Source organism: Schistocerca serialis, chromosome 4 (assembly GCF_023864345.2).
Source record: "Schistocerca serialis cubense isolate TAMUIC-IGC-003099 chromosome 4, iqSchSeri2.2, whole genome shotgun sequence".
In the NCBI taxonomy this organism is placed as follows: Eukaryota; Metazoa; Arthropoda; class Insecta; order Orthoptera; family Acrididae; genus Schistocerca; species Schistocerca serialis.
Genome location: NC_064641.1, coordinates 584,372,974 through 584,392,131, shown reverse-complemented (window position 1 = coordinate 584,392,131; position 19,158 = coordinate 584,372,974). Strand labels below are relative to the sequence as shown.

Sequence of the window (19,158 nt, the reverse complement as noted above, 5' to 3'; positions counted from 1 at the left end):
GACCAAGTGTCTTGGGACCCTTGCTGTTCATGTTGTGTATTAATACATACATACATACATTAATCCTGGTTCCATAGATCGTGAATATGACATTTTGTAATGATGTGGAACATGTCACTTTAACATAAGTTTTCTTTACAGAAAATAATTAATTAATTAACTTATTAATTAATTAATTAATTTTTGCTGACAATATTAATCAGGCTTTTTGCAGATGATGCAGTTATCTATGATGAAATACTATCTGAAAGAAGCTGCATAAATATTCAGTCAGATCTTTAGATAAGATTTCAAAGTGGTGCAGACATTGGTTACTTGCTTTAAATGCTCAGAAATGTAAAATTTTGCACTTCACAACATGAAAAAACATGTAACTTATGACTATAGCATGAATGAGTCACTGTTGGAATGGGCCAACTCATACAAATACCTGGGTAGGGGTGCGGAATAGAATGATCACATAGGTTCATTCGTGGACAAAGCAGGTGCTAGACTTCGGTTTATTGGTAGAATATTGGGGAAATGCAATCAGTCTACAATGGAAATTGCTTACAAATCACTCATGCAAGTGATTCTAGAATATTGCACAAGTGTGTGGACCTGTACCAGATAAATCTAACGGAGGGTATTGAATGTATACAGAGAAGGGTAGTATGAATGGTCCCAGGTTCATTTAATCTGTGGGAGAGTGTCACAGAGGTACTGAAGGAACTGAGCTGGAAGACTCTTGAAGATAGACTTAAACTATCCTGAGAAAGTCTATTAACAAAGTTTCAAGAACCAGCTTTAAATGATTAGTCTAGGAATATACTACAACCCTCTATGTGTCACTCACATAGGGATTGTGAAGATAAGATTAGAATAATTACTGCACACACAGAAGTATTCAAACAATCATTCGTCCTGCATTCCATACGTGAACGGAACAGGAAGGAACCCTAATAACTGGTACAATGGGATGAATCTTCTGCCATGGACCTCACAGTGGTTTTCAGAGTTTAGATGTAGATGTAGAATAGCAAAAATCTAGTAAGTGACAAACGTTTTTCCTTTTGTCATTTTGTAGAGTCCTTTCAGTGAGAAAAAGGTTCTTAAAGGTTTGAAATTATGTGTAAAGGATGTTGTAAGTAACTAAATGCTCTCATTCTCAAACACTAGAGGAATATATTCTGGATATTTTCATGCAGTGATTTATGCTGCTTCAAAACATATACACAGTTTCTAAATGCAGTACTTATCTTAATATGTTAAATCTTTTACATAATATTATACTACTTAATGATTAGATTATGACAGCATTTTAAATTTTGTTAACAATCATATGAAATACTGAAAATCAATTCTTTATTGTCCCTGGAAGCCAACAGATAGCTAGCCTGCAACTGAGACTGTTTACCATGAACCGGGTTAGCTGTTTAGTAATTTTTATTTATTCATGTCCAAACTTTTTACTTGTACATATTATTAATGTAACTATTTACATGTAAAGCTAAGAGAAGAAGTACATAAAATGATATTTACATCAATAATACATTGGTGTATACAATCTCAGAATGTTACATGTAGGAGCCTGTTAGCAGAGCATTTGATATAGGTTATTTGGATTTGCTAGTGCCTCTAGTGTTACAACTTAGTGTGACAGTAATTAGTCAGAACTTAATAACACATTTGATTTCTCATACTTTTTATTGAGTAGTATGCTTTTACCTTAAACCATTCTGCTAAAACAATTTTAAATGTACTATATAGAGGATAGACTGAGCAGTCTGTTGCAAAATCTGAGATAAAGATATAGATGGCTTTTATGAACCTTAATTAGCCTACTGTAGGAAATACAGGTGATTGTCCATTTCTAGTATTGTATTCATGTATTGATGTAAGGTTAAAATTATTTAAATTCTCACTGAGACAGCTATACATAAAGAAGCCAGGGACCCTCGTAATAATAAGCTCTTTGAAATGATCTTCCCATGATTTTCTTGGGGTTAGTGCCACTATACATCTGACAGCCTTTTCTTACCATTTGAAAACAGTTTTTGAGCCAGGTTAGTCACCTCATAGAAGAGTTCCATAAGTAAGGTGGGAGTGAAAAAATGCAAGATTGGCATACATCTTTAGAGTTTTGTGTACATAATTCCTCAATTTATACAAGGAGATAAATCACTTGAGACTGTTTTGAGCACAGTTTTTCTAAGTGACTCACCCAGAAGTGTTTCTAATCTGTGTAGAAATCCAATAGTTTAATTATTTTAATATCTTCCTTGTAGATACTTAAATTGAAAATAATGTCTTCAGTTTTGTTTTTATTTGTAAGTAGTTTGCCTGGAACCAATTAATACATCTGTCCATTCCTGTGATTAAGCTATGTCACAGATCCTCTAGAGAAAAACTTAATGTAACTGGAGTTATATCATCTGTGTACACAGTACTGTCTCATTTGGCATAATAATGATAAATCATTTATGTATACAATGAGTAGAAAAGGACCAAGTAGCAAACGCTGTGACATGCTTTTATAATAGGTAAGTGGCCTGATGTTTCATTGTTTACAGGTACTATCTGTTCTAGATTGGTTAGGTACGACTCAATAAGGTGAAGAGCATTATCTCAACTCTGTAGTACTGGAGCTGTTTGATAAGTATACTATGGGAAACAGTATCAAAAGCTTTTCCCATATCTGTAGGGGTTCACAGGTTGTTTTTTAGTTTCAAAACACTCATCTATTTTTGTGATATTCATCTCAACTGCTTTGACAGTGGAAAAATGAGGTCTGAAATCGTCTTTGAGGAACTGTGTAGATTACTTCGCTCTAAATGCTGATTCATCTGTTTGTGCATACAATATCATGTTTTGATATGAGTGAGATGGGATGATAGTTATCAGGCGATGCTGGAAAGATTCCTTAATGAAGTGTTCAGTTGATGTTTTTGTTTAGTTGCAGTGAAATGTCTTTTTTATATTTTTTATTACATAATTTGAGAGTCCATAGATATCACTTTTGAGTTGTTAACTTTGGTAGTTGCATCACTAACTTGTCTGTAAGATACACAAGACCAGAAGAAGTCATCAGATGATTTACTATCCAGAGCTGGGAGCAAGGCTTCAGCTTTATTTACATTTTCAGTGGGATTTTTATTCAAGCCAGAAATGCATGCTGCTTTACACTCGTTTGTTGAGTTGAGTGTATAGTTTCCATTGGCTTTCCTCTTGGATGCTCAAATTTCTGACCTGTACACCTGTCTCACTGCTGTGTAAGTTCCCTCCTCAGCATAATATCAATGCATTCTGTCATAGTGTACCATCATTTTGTCCCTAAGTTTGCTCAAGTGTGAAGTGTACCAGTTCCTCAGTTCTTGAAGTTTATTACAACAGTTCTTTCTTTCTTTTCCTCTTTCCCCCCAACAACATGAGTCAAGGATTTATACTGATAATTCCAAAAACTTGTGTGTTTATTGACTGGAAGACGTATTATTAGGGAGTATTGTATCCCAGTTTATGTAGTTGAAATTGGTTTCTAACTGGTAACAGTAGGTATACTACATTAGGCCCAGAAGGCTCTTCATATTATTAGCTACATAATTATATCTGTGTCTTGTATCCACAAAATAATACAACAGTTTTTTCAAGGAACACTGTTGCGACATTTGTTATTCTTCTAATTTTTCAACTTTTCTATCTATCTACTTCTCTCTTCATACCTCAAGTATTTCCGTGAAGTGATTGAAGATGCATATAGCTATTTACAGTTTCTAACACTATCAAACTGTGTGTAACTTTAATTTGCTTTGTTCAGGGAGGAACCTCAGTTGTAGCCACCAGACAAACACGGATCACACTGCTGGTGCCTGAGTTGTGAACTCTCTTTGTGTGCCAAGTAGTGGATGCCTACCCAATTTGAAGCACTAGCACTCCAACCAATGGCTTCTGTTCCAGGTGGCTACTTCTCAGGCTGGGTAGAACACTGGGGGAAAGCGTGTAACTGGAGTGAGTGGTGTCTGCAGTGCAGTTAATGAAACTATCACACAGCATTGTCTACACTGAAATGAGAAATGGCTACAATGCCAGTAACCTGCCAATGACTGCTATCCAGATAACTATTGCTCTGGTGGGATAGTGCCCTTGTGTGAGTTCCAGTTAGAACATTTGCAAGTGCCAGTGCCAGTTTTGTATCCTAAAACTTGTCATCTCGTCTTTCACTGATTGAATACTATTTAATAACAATGTGAGACCATAGTCTGAATTTTTGCATTTGCTGCCCATCTCCAGGCTAGAGTGTCTTAGTCAAATATGTAACAGTTTGAGATGGGGGGAGGGGATGGAAAGTGAATTTCAGCTTTATTTACTTTTTCATGTGCTGCTTTAACTATAAACATGAAAAGAAACATGGTGCCAGGGACATAATTTTTACTGCAGATAAATACTCCATTTACCACCATTGTACAATGTGTAAAAGGGCCTAATTGTTTTATCTGGTTTTTAATAAAGTCAATGGGCATTATTTCTACAAGAAGGAAAACAGAGCACTGCACAATGTAATTTTCACTTTTATGACTGGCATTTATTGATGTCTTTAAACAATATCTGCCACACCACATCAGAAAATAAATTGTAGAAGCATATTGCTACTCAGCTTACTACATTGTACATTCAGTATTATGACAAACATTGTACTGTTCCACTATGTCTTTATGTTTGTCTCTATAAAATGCAATTGATTTAACCATATACTTTATTTCATAACACTATATAAGAGAGAGAAACAGGCAGAAAACTATTTTTTGCATTAAACATTCCTCTTACATTAACAAACAACAAATAAGCTATATATCTTGCTCCCCTCTCTCCAGCTTCTGGATTAAACTCTACATCAACTTTCTCAGTGCTAGGAGACCATCTAAGTTTGACTGGAAGTGACATTATGAAAAGGATAATTGCTACTCACCATGTAGTGGAGATGCTGAGTCACAGATAACCACCACAACGGCCAATGAGGCCTTTGTCTATTTTTGACATAGGCCTTGTTGGCCGAAAGCCTTTTTTTTTTTTTTTTTTTTTTTTTTTTTTTTTTTTTTTTTTTTTTTTTTTTTTTTTTTTTGCCTATCTGGAACTTGGCATCTCCGCTGTATGGTGAGTAGCAACTATCCTTTCCATAATATTGTTACTTTCCATCCTGCATTTTCCACTGTTTGATTTTTCCTGGAAGTGTTATGGCATGGCCTTCAGTTTCCTCTCATTCGTTTGTCCATTGCATGCACAGACTCTTTCTAACTTGTGCTTGATGTGTAGCTTACCCATAGTTACCCCTCACCTACACTGTGGAAGTAAGGTGAACACCTACCCTAATGTCTATAGATGGCTATTTCTTTTGGTCCTGTATGAATGTCTTTATTCAGAAACCATGTATAGAGATGGGTCTAGAACTAATAGGTTTGTGTTTGTACACTGTTGATTGTGAACTACAGATCTGCAATTTGTAAACAATGTGTCTGCAGTGGAGTCAAGCCTTCACTCCTACATTACAACCCACTGTAATTCAAAGACAGGAAAAATTTCCTATTGCTCTGTAACTCACTGAGCTCTCCCCAAATTATTAACCAATGCTACCCAGGAGAAACGGTGGTTTTGAAGATCAAGATCTAATGTCTCCACAAAGCTAATACTACCGCCATGTTTATCTGTATGCTGGTGTGTCAGGAAATAAGCTCACTGATGAACTGGCTGAAGGACCAAATACATCTGAAGTAATGAACAGTGAAATACCTTGTACCAACCTACAATCTCAATAAAGACAACTAGTCTTGAAAGCTGGAGGTACTAAGTTGAGTTGTAAGCTATTACAACCTCCCGTCCCCCCAAGACTAAAAATGTGATTAAGCTAAACCATACTACTTGAGTTCCTTTCCTACTGAACTTCCTACAAAGAATCTATCACTTTATGCGGGCTACAGATCAACCGTAGAAGGCTTACTTCTAATCTTTTCTTTTGGCTTGAAGATCCATTCAACATAGTGCACTATGTTGGCCAACATGAGGAGAGAACTGATGCCAAGTGCTTCTCTGCGCCTTACACTAGCTGACATTGAAAGTTGAAACAGCTGTCAGAGAAGTTTTAAGATTCATGAGAGAAAATGTATTTTACCACGAAAGTTGATGATTGTCTTGCCTTACAATTGATGTGCAAGTAGAGTGTCTTTCCACAATCTGCATTCCACACCCACAACAATATATGTAGCATTTTAAGCATTCAGTCCATTTAGCCCCAGAAAACCTTGTCTGTCTTTTTTACCTATTTTAAACTGATGTTAGAGTATTTCCTGCAGCCGTAAGTTTGTATGTGAAATGGATGTAGAGCAAGAGAGTAATTTTCTGCAGTAGAAGCCTCAACAAGCCTCCAGCCGAGACCTCTCCTGCACTGACTCCCTCTGACACTATCTGTATTTTCTTAAATGGATAACATTTATTTTGTCCTCCATAAATCCTGAAAGAGCGGTTGTTAGACATCTGAACATTCCCCCCCCCCCTCCCCCCCCCCCTCCCCTCCTGTCCACCCTGCTTGTATTACTTTAGTCAAGTAATGGATTACAGGATCTTGTATGATAGCAGAAAAATTTGATTGTTATTTGCTGTTGTCCACCTCACTATCATTAGCAGCAGAGTTCATCTAGAATGGAGAGACTTATGCCCATGATGGCCTTGTAGTCTAGTACCTGTAAACCACAAGTATCATCATCAGTCTGAACATGACAGGAATAACAGTGTCTAGGGGATGGGTTTGCTATATCATAACAGTTCAGGTTGTACAGAGCATGCTGTTATGACAGTGAAAAAGAGTGAAACCAGTGGGTTTGAAGAGTCATAAGGGGCATGCAGTGTAACAACAGCAGGTGAGAAAATAACCTTGTTCCCGTTGTCATGATAAAATTGCTCCTCTCAGATAAATCCTACCTCAACATGGCCTATGTTGATGGCTACATAGGTGTCAGTTGCACCATTCTCTGTTGTATGGCACTGTGTCCAAATGGCAAACATAATGTTTTGGATGTTCTTTGGAAACAATATATATTTTGATTCTTATGTGTTGAAGATATCTGAACAGAAACTACTGCATCAGGCTACTTACGAGATTTGAGCACTCCCCATTCCTCAGGCAATTCCATGCACCAGCAGGATAATGTGTCGCTGCATGTTGTGAAGAATGAGATAACCTCCTTCAAAGAAGAATAGGTACCGCTAGTGACCTGAACAGAGGATCACCTGGTGTGTTTCCCACCAAATTTGTCTTGGACGTGGTTGGAAAACTACTTGTTCGTATCATTATACGAGTAACCACTGTTGGTGCTTTTTGGACTACATTACAAACTGTGTGGCAGGAAATGCTCATGGATAAGCAAATTGTGAATCCGTACCACAACAAGCATGAGATGGCGTCACATCATACTGTATTCGCAAAATCAGAGTTCACTAATAGTTCTGTAATTCAAGTTGGATGTGTTTTATCTTGTACTTAAATTGCAATATATTATTTTTTTGTTACGTCTGTTGTTCTTGGTGTTGCAATTTTCTCAAACCTCAGTAAATACTGAACAGCTTGACTGACAGAGGACATTCTTATCTTACTTGTTTCCAGTAGTAGTAGATACTGGAATAGTGGCTGAGCAGACTTACTGACATAACATTCATCTATAATCATTTCATCTGTCAAACAATATGAGATTGTTTAATAAACATATTAAGGATTCTCCCACATATTAGAGCCAAAAGCTTTTTTGCAAACTAAACAAATGATGAGGACAGGTCTGTAGTTCTCATTTATTTGTCTTACGTAAGTTCGCATATGGCTTTGCATTCTTTGGCCTTGAACAAAGTCAGCTTTGTCTAGTGGTACCCAGTATTAAATGTGGGGTTTCTGACATGCATTTATTGTTGCAGTACTATTTTTCACTCAGAAGTCTTCTCATTTATACACTGATATTAGTGCAGGATACCTCATACTAATAAAAATATCTATGGAGTCATAATGGCACACTTGACAAGAAGAAGGGACCGGGCGGTAGGACATGTTCTGAGGCATCAGGGGATCACAAATTTAGCACTGGAAGGCAGTGTGGAGGGTAAAAATCGTAGAGGGAGACCAAGATATGAATACACTAATCAGATTCAGAAGGATGTAGATTGCAGTAAGTACTGGGAGATGAAGAAGCTTGCACAGGATAGAGTAGCATGGAGAGCTGCATCAAACCAGTCTCTGGACTGAAGACCACAACAACACCAACATAATGGTACAATTCCTATTGTGCTGTTATGAAGAATTAAAATGCATTCTTGCGATAAATTATCACTAACTCGTCTGAATTAGTACCAGTGAGATGTGGAGTAAACAAAGTGTATATATTACAAAGCATTTATGTGACTATATATTGAGCATCACGAGCATAAGTGTGTAGCTGAAGAAAACACATATAATAGATAGTGCTTTTTTGAGTGAGTTCTGTTACATTATTGAATGCTTCTGAGATGGTGTGTAAGATTGCACATTATATTCTTAGGTTTGTTCAGGCTTGTCATTGGTGCAAATGAAAATAGTACAGTTTGAAATCATTTTATCTGCCTTCCTTGTTAGCAACATATCATTACTTAAAGATATAAAATGTTGTTCCTTGAATAAATAAAGAACAGAGTGCATTTTATAAAAGGCTCTTACAAAACTCATTATCCAGTCCACATATTTTTAACTGGTCACTAAATGCAGAAATGCCCATTATATATAGTAATTTGTAGCATTTTGTTATACTGATGTGGTGGGAAGTATTCAGTTGTAGGTAAGAATGAGTTGTAGAAAATTGATTCCAGTATGTTTTAACCTATACATAGCTTGGAAATATGAAGTGTGGTTCAAATACTTTCACGCTTAACTTAATTCAGTTACATAATAATAATTGAGACTTTTCGTTTATTAGGTTCGCCGTGAAGTTGGTGTCTGGGTACAGTGCTGCAATGAAAGCTGTTCCAAGTGGCGCTACTTGGACTCCACAAGAGATCCACAACAGGTTCCTAGAAAGTGGTTTTGTAACATGAATCCAGGTGCAGTTTCATAAATTTCTTTTGTTACAATATTTAGCTAACAGACTTAATTCCTAATTGCTTTTTGGGCATATGTCTTCAAGAAGATTACAGAAATGCAGATAAAATTTTCATAGACCTTTTTGGCTGGAGATATTCTACTTCAGTCACCAACAGGTTACTGTGGCCAGTGAATTGAAGTCACGACCTTCCCATGAAGATATCCTGTGCAGGTTGGTTTATCAAGAAAATCCATGTGACTGGATTTTAATGAGTGTAATGTGTAATATAAACAACTACCTGCTTCCAGCTCTGCGAAAATGGTATTTTTTCCACATAATATCTGCCATCCCTATGGTCCTCTTTGCTTGTATAGAAACAAAACTGTTTCTCTCTTTCTGTGGTTTCAGTGACTAACTCCATGAACATATTTTGCTCCATTCATGTTAATATTTATTGTAGTGCCAAGTTCCATTATTTGTTTTTAATTTTTACGCTCAATGAAGTTTTATCTCTGTCATCTGTACCTTCTGAGGCCAAGCATGCAGTGCAGATTTTCATTTTCAATCATTGCTTTATTATCTGGCATGTATTTTATAATATTTCATTGTACAGGCAGGAAAAGTAGTATTATTATCTGTATTTTAATATTCCAGACAAATCTTTGGCGTCTTGCACTGCTCCACAGAAAGGCCCGTCTATAATGCAAGAACTTGATCTTATTGAGAATGAGTACACAGCTGGTTCAGTTGTGTGGGCACGCCTTGCAGGTTACCCGTGGTGGCCTGCTATGGTTGATGATGATCCAGATGTTGAACAATATTACTGGATCACAACTCTGTCTGATATTCCAGTATGTACCATTATATATATTAAATCAAATTTGTGCTTCATACAGTCTGGTTGTGCTTTGTCTCATCTATGAGTAGTAGATCCATGTTATTTTATTTGTGGTGAACATTACAGAGTTAATAACTGTTACATACCATCTTACTCTTGACAGCTGAAATAATATTACTTTTTTATTTATTAAGTGGGCCCTCTGAACCTGAGATCTGAGAGGTCTCTTTCCCAAACTTGCCCAACTTAAATCCCCCCTCCTCCCCGATAAAGAAGGCAACAGTTACAAAAGCTAGGAATAGTTTTTCTTTTTTTTCCTACTATTATGAACTAGAGGGATAGGGTAGGAAGGATGCTTTGTGGACTGCTTGGGTTGTTGATGATCTGTGCCTGTCTGCAAATCAGTGCTTGGCTTCTGGTGGGCATGTTTTCATATTGGTGTGCACTGGAGTACATGTACAGTTCCTGTATAGGTGTTTGTTTAACATGTCTCTACACAGGCTTCCTGGAACATGATAGGTTGTCTACAATAATGAAGGTGTTCCATTATCGCCAATTAATTGTGCTGTTTTTATCACATGTAGTTTTCATGTTCTGCCACATGAACTGACTGCTCACTCTGCCTCCCCTACGTAGGTAGCTCCTTATTCACAAGTAGTTCATATACTCCTTCAGTTTTAAGGTTGTTCACTGCATCCTTGGTGGGACCTATTGTGTTGTGGGTGCTGTGGAAGATCTGCTTGAAATCTCGTTGGTGAATGATGTTGCCTAGCCTTTCACTGACACCTGTCATGTGGTAAGTGCACTAGCAGAAGCTTCTTTTCTTTCCTTTCATATCTTGTTTTATTTTAATTAACCTTGGCTGCCTTTCTTATAATGTTGTTGTCATACCCGTTGGTGCAAAAATTGTGCTGTAGCTCTCTCAGCACTTCTTGGATACTATATCACTTTTATGCTGGGCACAGGAAGTCAGCTATGCAGGACAGAATACATCTATGCATGGTGATCGTGCTCTGTATATTGGCTTTTGGTATACTTCATGTCCCAGTCTATCATTGGCAGTTCTGTACAGGGTCTCCAAGGAGAAATGGTCAGTATTCAGGGATATGACAGGAATGATCATTTGAAGCAGAAAAGTCTAGTAAACATGGGCTCTAAAGTGCATATCCTAAGAAATATGAGCACTTGTTCATCCTTGCTCCTGTGAAACATGTCTTCTACTGAACAAATGCTCATAGCTCTTAAGGTATGCGTTTCAGAGCCCACATTAATTAGATAATTTTTTCTTGTTTTGGTCCATAACTGCTTCCTCCCCAAAATATAGAAAGCAAAGAGCTTGCAATAGAACGGATTTGTTCCATGGTATTGGACACACAGAAATGCTCATAGCTCTTAAGGAATGCATTTTAGAGCCCATGTTTATTACACTGTTTCGGTTTGAATGATTGTTGCTATCATTTTCCTGAATATTGATCATTCCTTCTAGGTCTCCCCGTATATCTCCAGGTCCAAAACTGATATATCGCTGTTATTTTCGGTTTCTTATGCAAACTGTTTTTAAGTACTGAAGGAAGGTTTTCAGCCCCACTTCCCCATGTAACCAAATAATGAATGTGTCACCTACATACTGTAACTATCAATTGGTGAGTAACAGTGTTGTATAGACTGTATATGAGGCATGTGAGAAAAGTAATGAGATTGACAACACTGCGAGCAGTTTGGCAAAGCTGTGTTGTTCTACTTATATAGACCGGTGTGTTCATCCATTACATCAGTGAAGTTGTGTTTTTATTGTGTGTAATGAGAATGGAACAGTGGAATTTGGATCAATGTAATGCCATCAAGTTTTGTGTTAACCCCTTAACACCCAGCATCTTGAACTCACATCAAACCAGTGCGACTGTTTTCGAGCGCCAGTGCCAGAATGTGCATGTTCTACATGAAGCTATCAACACTTATGACATGTGCTGCCATGTCCTGAGCTTTTCGGGTACTTCTAAAGCAACATAATTTTTTATTCTTTTCTTTCATTAAGAAATTTATTCAGTCATTAAGGGGTAAATCTTGGGGAATGCCTGTGTGTGACCTTTGAAAAGTTGAAACACACCATGAGAAACATTCCTTATTAGGGGAACAAGTTTTTCGCTTGCACAAATCATTTTTAGAAAGCCAAGAACACATTGAAGATGATCCTTACTCAAGGAGACCTCCAACTTCAAAAACCAACAAAAGTGTTGAACATATTCATGCTCTTGTGAGGTGAGACCAATGTTTAACAATAAGGGTGATGAGTGACCCATTGAACTTAAATACTTACACCGTACATCAAATTTTGAGCAAAGTTTTGCTCATTGCAGACAAGTGGGTGCTGCATCATGACAACACCCCAAGTCACACAGTCACATCCGTCACTAAATTTTTGGCCTCAAAAGGCATTCCTGGTGTTCCACAGTCCCCTTGTTCACCTGATCTGAGTCTTTGTGACTTTTTTCTTTTCCTGAAACTGAAAACTGTCTTAAAAGGGCGTTATTTTCTGGAGAACATTCATAAAAATGTAACTCACATGTTAAAGGTCCTACCAGGTGTAGCCTGTCAGCACTGCCAAAAATATTGGTAACAAAAGCTCTCCCAGTGTATAGCTGCTGAAGGAAGTACTTAGAGTGCAATGATATTACTGTTTGAAAAAAATAAAAAATTTGGTTGATGAAAATATCAGTCTAATTACTTTTTCATGCACCTCATACTTCTGCACACACCAGGAAGAAAACATGCCCACCAGAAGCCAAGCACTGTTTTGCAGCAGGCGCCAATCATTGGTATTTTATAGTTTATACAATGGCACGATACAACATCCAGAAGAATTTTAAACATCTTGACACCAGTTGCAGAAGCCTTTGTAGTTATGTCATACACTGCTCAACAAAAGTTTGAAATATTACCGTAAAATGTAGTCTATGATACAAGAGGTCTCATTGACTAGGCACTTCATGCATTATCCAGTTAGAGCCCATATAATGGATGGTGTTTACTACTGGAATGCTGTATTGCCATTTCCCAGTCATGTAAACACACTGCTGCCACAGCAACACACCACATGTTGTCCAGTATAAACCACAGGTTCATTCAGTTTGTGTTCAGCACTGCAGTAACATGCCATGTAGAGGCATACCAAACTTTTGATAGAGTCAGGATAGTGGTTTTACTTCCAGTGGGTCATACACTGCAAGATGTTGCTGATCAGTTACATGTCACTCAAAGTGGTATGTCTTAGGGGTGGAGAAAGTACAGAGAGATGGAAAATTTGAACGATAGACCTCACAGTGGTTGTCCTTCTATGACTTCACTAATGCAGGATCATTTCCTCCAACTGTTGTCTCACAGGCAACCAACATCAACTGCCAGAAATATTGGAAACGATTTCTTCCGGGCAACAGGGAGTCGTATCTCAGACCATACTGTGCATAGAAGATTGCATCAGTGTAATCTTCATTTCAGAAGACCAATAAGAAGTTTTACGCTGAACCAACACAACCGATCCAATTGAAAGACCTGGGCTGTTGCACATCAGCACTGGATCATTGCATGTTTGCTGATCAGACCAGGATTGGTTAGCGACCGGACACTAGATGTGTTAGCGTTTTGAGAAGTGCCAAATGACACCAGAATTTCTTATACATTCAGGAAGTCCATCTGTTTTTCAAATGGAAGTGTAATGTTCTGAGCATCAACAATGATGGGTCAGTGGACCCATCTAATTCTCACCTATGGCAATTTGACTGGTCCCTGATTCCTTCAAGAGGTCCTACAAACGATTGTAAGGCCCTACAGACATGAAGTCGATGACAACTTCATCCTAGTCAACAATGCAAAAATGCACCATTCTCCTAGCAGCATCTGATTTTCTTCAATGATGCAGCATCAACTGAATGCATTGGCCAGAACAGTCCCCAGATGTGAACGCAATTGAGCATGTGTGGGACTCGTTGAAGGTGGCCACTGCACAGCATCCGATTCCACTTGACAATCTCCAAGCTCTCATTGAAGTTGCCATTGAGGAATGAGACCTCATACCTCAGTATAAATTTGATGGTCTCATCTGGAGCAAGCCTCACAGAGTGGAAGAAGTTATCTGTTTATGGGGAGGATATACTCACTACTAAAGACTGAAAATCATCATCATGAGATAAATATTTTCAGTGTTTTTGGTTTTCAAATGTACACGTAGCAGAGAGCCTGCTTTATTTTGTAATTATTTTTTGTAACTAACCAAAATCGTTCTTATTATCGAAAAGAATTATGTTTATTTTATTAATAAGATATTGTACAAACCTCAGTTGTTTTACCATAAGAAGTCATTGTAGTAAACTTTATGATATTCCAAACTTTTGTTGAGATGTGTGTATTATGTTTTGTGGTGTTTCAGTTAAGATTACTTCTGCTTCTTGTTACTTGTCACCTATGTATTGATTATTCTGATGTAGCACTGTTGTGTAATTTTCCTCTTGCTAACTTCTATGTTACAGACTGCATTCTGAGAGGATATTCTGCATTCCTCTTTTGTTTTGTGTGGTGCACAAATATTTACACATACTACATAAATGTATTTGCAATTGCCAATATGGATAGTCTTCAGCTATAGAATGGAATAACGACAATGAAAATTTGTGCCAGACTGGGACTTGAACTCAGATTTCGGCTTATTGCGAGCAGTCACCCTACCATTGGCTATCTGTGCATGATGCGTGGCCAGACCCAGACTTCTATATGTCATCAACCAAGCATCTACAACCTGTATGCATATATCCCTTACATATATTCCATTTCAGGTGAGGCATTTTACTTGAAAGTCGCTTTCCGGTGTTGGCGGATAAACAAAAATTCACAATGCTTGTGTTATTGTGAATTACTGTGCAAAGTTTCTTTGGACACATATGCATTTCCAAAGGGACAGGCATTGCGGCAACTACAGCCATTATAAAATACATTAATTGTGTTTGCAATTGCGAATATGTATAATTATCAGCTGTAGTATGAAATGATGACAGTGAAAATCTTTGCCAGTCTGGGACTTGAACCTGGATTTTCCGCTTATCATGAGTGGTTGCCTTACTGTTTGGCTATCCAAGTGTGACTCATCGCCAGACCCAAACTTCCGTCATCTAAAACCTGAACTCATACATCCATTATGTATATTCATGAACAGCTGAGGCATTTTACTTGAAAATCCTTTGCCAAGTGTCGGCGGATAAATATGATTCATGCATGCGTGCATGTCCAAAGGAACTTCACATTGTAATTCAGAATAACACAGGCACTGCAATATCATATTTATCCGCTGACATCAGGCAAGCGACTCTCAAGTTAAATGTCTCACCTGCATGTCAATAAAAAAACACATAAAAATGAAGCAAACAAATATACGACATATCACTACATAATTTAACCCTTTTTAATTCAGACTGATGCTCCAACATTAGGCTGTCCACAACAATTAACCTTTAACTTAAAAGCCCAAGAATACTACGAATTTTAATTTTTACAAAAACTTAAAAGCCTGAGAATCCTTGTCTATCTTGGCAATATTCTGTTTAGAAATTTAAACCTGGGAAAAACTAGTTGTGTCTAGTTCGCTACAAATTTGACCACAAGAGAGTGCAACATTGCTGCTTTGCTTAGTTTCACAGCTACTTGAAGCCCTCAGTTGGCCAGCTGCAGTCAGTATTAGAGGGGAAGAGATTGTAGTTGCTGCAACTCATTTATAGCCAAGTAACTGGCGAAATATTAGAGTTACCAGTAGTTGGTGTTGAGACTACATCTGATAGCTTGGTTTCTATGTAATACTTTGTAACAGTAGTACCCAAAGAAAATGTTTATTTCATCTTTGTTTGTGTCCTTCCAATCAGCAATCACTAAAAAGTAAAATTAAAAAAATAATAAGTAGACCAAGATACCAGACTACAGGAGAAGCTAAAGATCAAAGCCTTTGTGCAATGTTGCAAGGTATCCATCAGCAATTGCTCACCCAAAACTGGCTAACTCCAATAGAATGAAAATAAATTGTGATTTTTATATTCAGCTTAATTCTGAAGTTCCAACGTGTTGCTAAATGTTTTTGCTTCGCTGTTAACTCCCTGCAGTGGATAATCTTGACAAGTTGATCTTTTGATAATATCTAGGTTCAGCAGCCTTTGAATTTTCTTATCTAAAGTTGAACATTTAATGTTAGGGATTAGGTAGGGTTTTATGGTGAAGGGTTTCACATGTGATTGTACTTGGGTGCCTTTATTCCTTGGTTATACTTTCATAAAATGTGAATAAGGCCTTTCATTGGATTCTTTGTTTTATTACATTTGCTGTTTTAACTTTTTTTCTACAGCTGATTTGATGCCAAAGGTGCTTCTACTTCCTTATCATTGTCATTTCTCCCATTATAATATGATCATCCAGTTCATATTTGCAGAATGCATGATTTTAATGCTTATTGTACCTACCATTTTTCTCATTTCTACTTCTTTGTTCTTTTAACCCTTAAATTCAATTTTTTCTATATCACTTCTATGAAAGTTGTAGCATCTTTTCTCAAAATGCAGATGAGACTATTCTCCATCAGCTATCCTGCAGCAAAAGTCATTGGCAGTTTTAGCCTAGGCACCATGAGTACTGAAATACTGCTGCCCTTTACATTCATTAATTATGTGGCCATAACTTCTCACTTTATAACCTTAGTTCTGATTCTTATCACACCCACAATACAAGTTTATATTACAGAGAAGCTGTTACAATCACTTGGTAAATAATTTCTGTGACACCACATTTACTTGATCCCACAGTGGATGAGTACTTCCCATTTTTTACCAAATATTAACCCTTTCACTATTGCAGACATGCTCTTTGCATTTTGTGATGAGCAGCTTTAGTTATGGTTGTACTGCTCACCAAATGCTGGTGCTTATACTGACAGATGGCGTTCCAGCTGATACAAAATACGTATCATCTGATTTCCCAAAAACTATTAGATGAAAATTTTGATTTTTGTGCATCTTACAGGCTGATATCTTCACTCAATAAAGAACTGTTTTTTTTTTTTTTTTTTTTAAAGTAAAACATTGCATGAAATCTTAAAGAGTTTGTAGAGGTAAGAACACATTGCATAAACTTTGCATATGGTTGATTTTGGTGTGTATGTTGCAGGGAATGAAATGTAGATAAGATATTGAAATTGTATTTAAAGTTGAGAGCAGAACAATATCTCATTTTGTTCTCCAGTTATTGGGTTTTATATCTTACGTGATGCACCCATTCACATCCTTGCACATCGCAGATCATATTATCATAACAACAATCATACCTCGTAAATGATTCAAGATATAGAAACAAGGTTTTTTGCAAGTGGTAGACACAATGAGGCACATATGTTATGTGATAAAGACTCGAAAATTTTTTATTCATTGAGAAATGGATGTAGGTCGTCTGCAGCAGTGGGAAGTCAGTGGCCTGGACACATGGAGATGTCCATAGCACTTTAGGAAAATCCAAGCAGCGCACATATACGAGGGTCGGTCAAAAAGTAATGCCTCCCATTTTTTTTCTACTTAAAGAAATTAAGTTAAGTGAAAAATTTGAATTTGGCGCCATTCCTCAAACCTTCTTCTGCAATCCACTGCAGTAGTAACTTTCTGTGTCAACAGGTGGCAGCACAGCAGAAGTTTGTAAGATGGCCGACATCGATGTTCGTTTGAGACAGCGTTGTGTGATTGAATTCTTGAATGCAGAAGGTGAAACGCCCATACGCATTCATGAAAGACTGAAGAAGGTGTATGGTGTTGTGACAGTGGATGTCAGCACTGTTAGACGATGGGTTCGTCGTTGTAAGGAAGCTGAAGGGCAAACACCGTTGACTGACGAAAAGCGGAGTGGCAGGCCGGTGAGTGCAGTGACTCCACACAACATTCAGCAAGTTGATGACATCATTCGTGGTGACCGTCGGGTGACTGCAGATGAAGTGTGTCGCATTATTTCTCTTAGTAAAGGCAGTGTGATCACGATTATTAAACAATTGGGGTACTCAAAAGTTTGTGCACGGTGGGTTCCAAGAATGTTAACCGATCAGAATAAAGAGGCAAGGAAAACAATAGCCTCCCAACACTTGCAGCGCTTCCGTTTGGAGGGAGATGAGTTTCTGAAAAAAATTGTGACCGGGGACGAAACATGGGTGCATTTTTTTGAACCCGAATCAAAGAGGCAGTCAATGGAGTGGCGTCACACAAGCTCGCCGAGGAAGAAAAAATTCAAAACTGTGCGATCGGCAGGGAAAGTTATGGCAACAGTTTTCTGGGATACAGAGGGTGTGATTCTGGTTGATTTTTTGGAGCAGGGATGCACAATAAATTCTGTTCAATACGTCACAACCCTCAACAAACTTAAAGCACGTCTTCAGCGAGTTCGCCCAACAAAATCAATGGCAGATGTTCTTCTTTTGCATGACAATGCAAGACCACACACCAGTCGTCACACCTCTGACGAGATTGTCAAAATTGGATGGGAAGTTTTGCCTCATCCCCCATACAGCCCTGACCTGGCACCATCAGACTTCCATCTGTTCGGGCCACTAAAAGAAGCTCATCGTGGGATTCATTTTGAAGATGAGGAGGCCGTCAAAACATCCGTGCGTCAATGGCTTAGGAAGCAGAGCTGTGATTTTTACCGTGCTGGGATACATGCCCTTGTTCAAAGATGGACCAAAACTGTAGAGATGGGCGGAGATTACATTGAAAAATGACAAAATGATCCTCAATGTTGTGGTTTTCAACCTATGTAATTGCATTTAAATTTCCTGACAATTAAACGTAGAAAAAAAAATAGGAGGCATTACTTTTTGACTGACCCTCGTACATGTCAACAACACCTGGGAAACAGTGTAGCAGGATGTGTATACAAGCCCACAGCAGCAAAAGGGGTAATACTTTTTTGTGTTTGGGTTCATTGTCTATCTTTCTTAATAAATCCTTAACTGCTTCGGTTTTGCCTTGTATTTTTTGCAGTCATACAGTTGCTTGTTCCTGACTGAAACTTGTCAGACACGTACATCAGTTTACCTCATTGTCGGGCAATGGTCCATTGTGTTCAATGTCTGTGTTCTGCCCTGTGTCTGCCTGTTTGTTTAATCTCTTTGGTATGCATGCTGTGTACCAGCAGCCATAACTGCCACATTTCCCCTGTGAACTTTCGTAGCCATCTCAGAACCCACATCTATTTTCA

At 37.8% G+C, this 19,158-nt stretch overlaps 1 protein-coding gene across 1 annotated transcript in view; it reads left to right on the top strand.

Moving 5' to 3' along the window:
* The window catches only part of LOC126474622 (uncharacterized), a 624,438-nt gene that overhangs the window by 462,804 nt on the left and 142,476 nt on the right, over positions 1-19,158 (top strand). The window contains exons 9-10 of the mRNA XM_050102100.1: positions 8,958-9,081; positions 9,717-9,913. Coding sequence (XP_049958057.1) covers positions 8,958-9,081; positions 9,717-9,913 — 321 coding nt within the window. The remainder of the gene's footprint in view (positions 1-8,957; positions 9,082-9,716; positions 9,914-19,158) is intronic.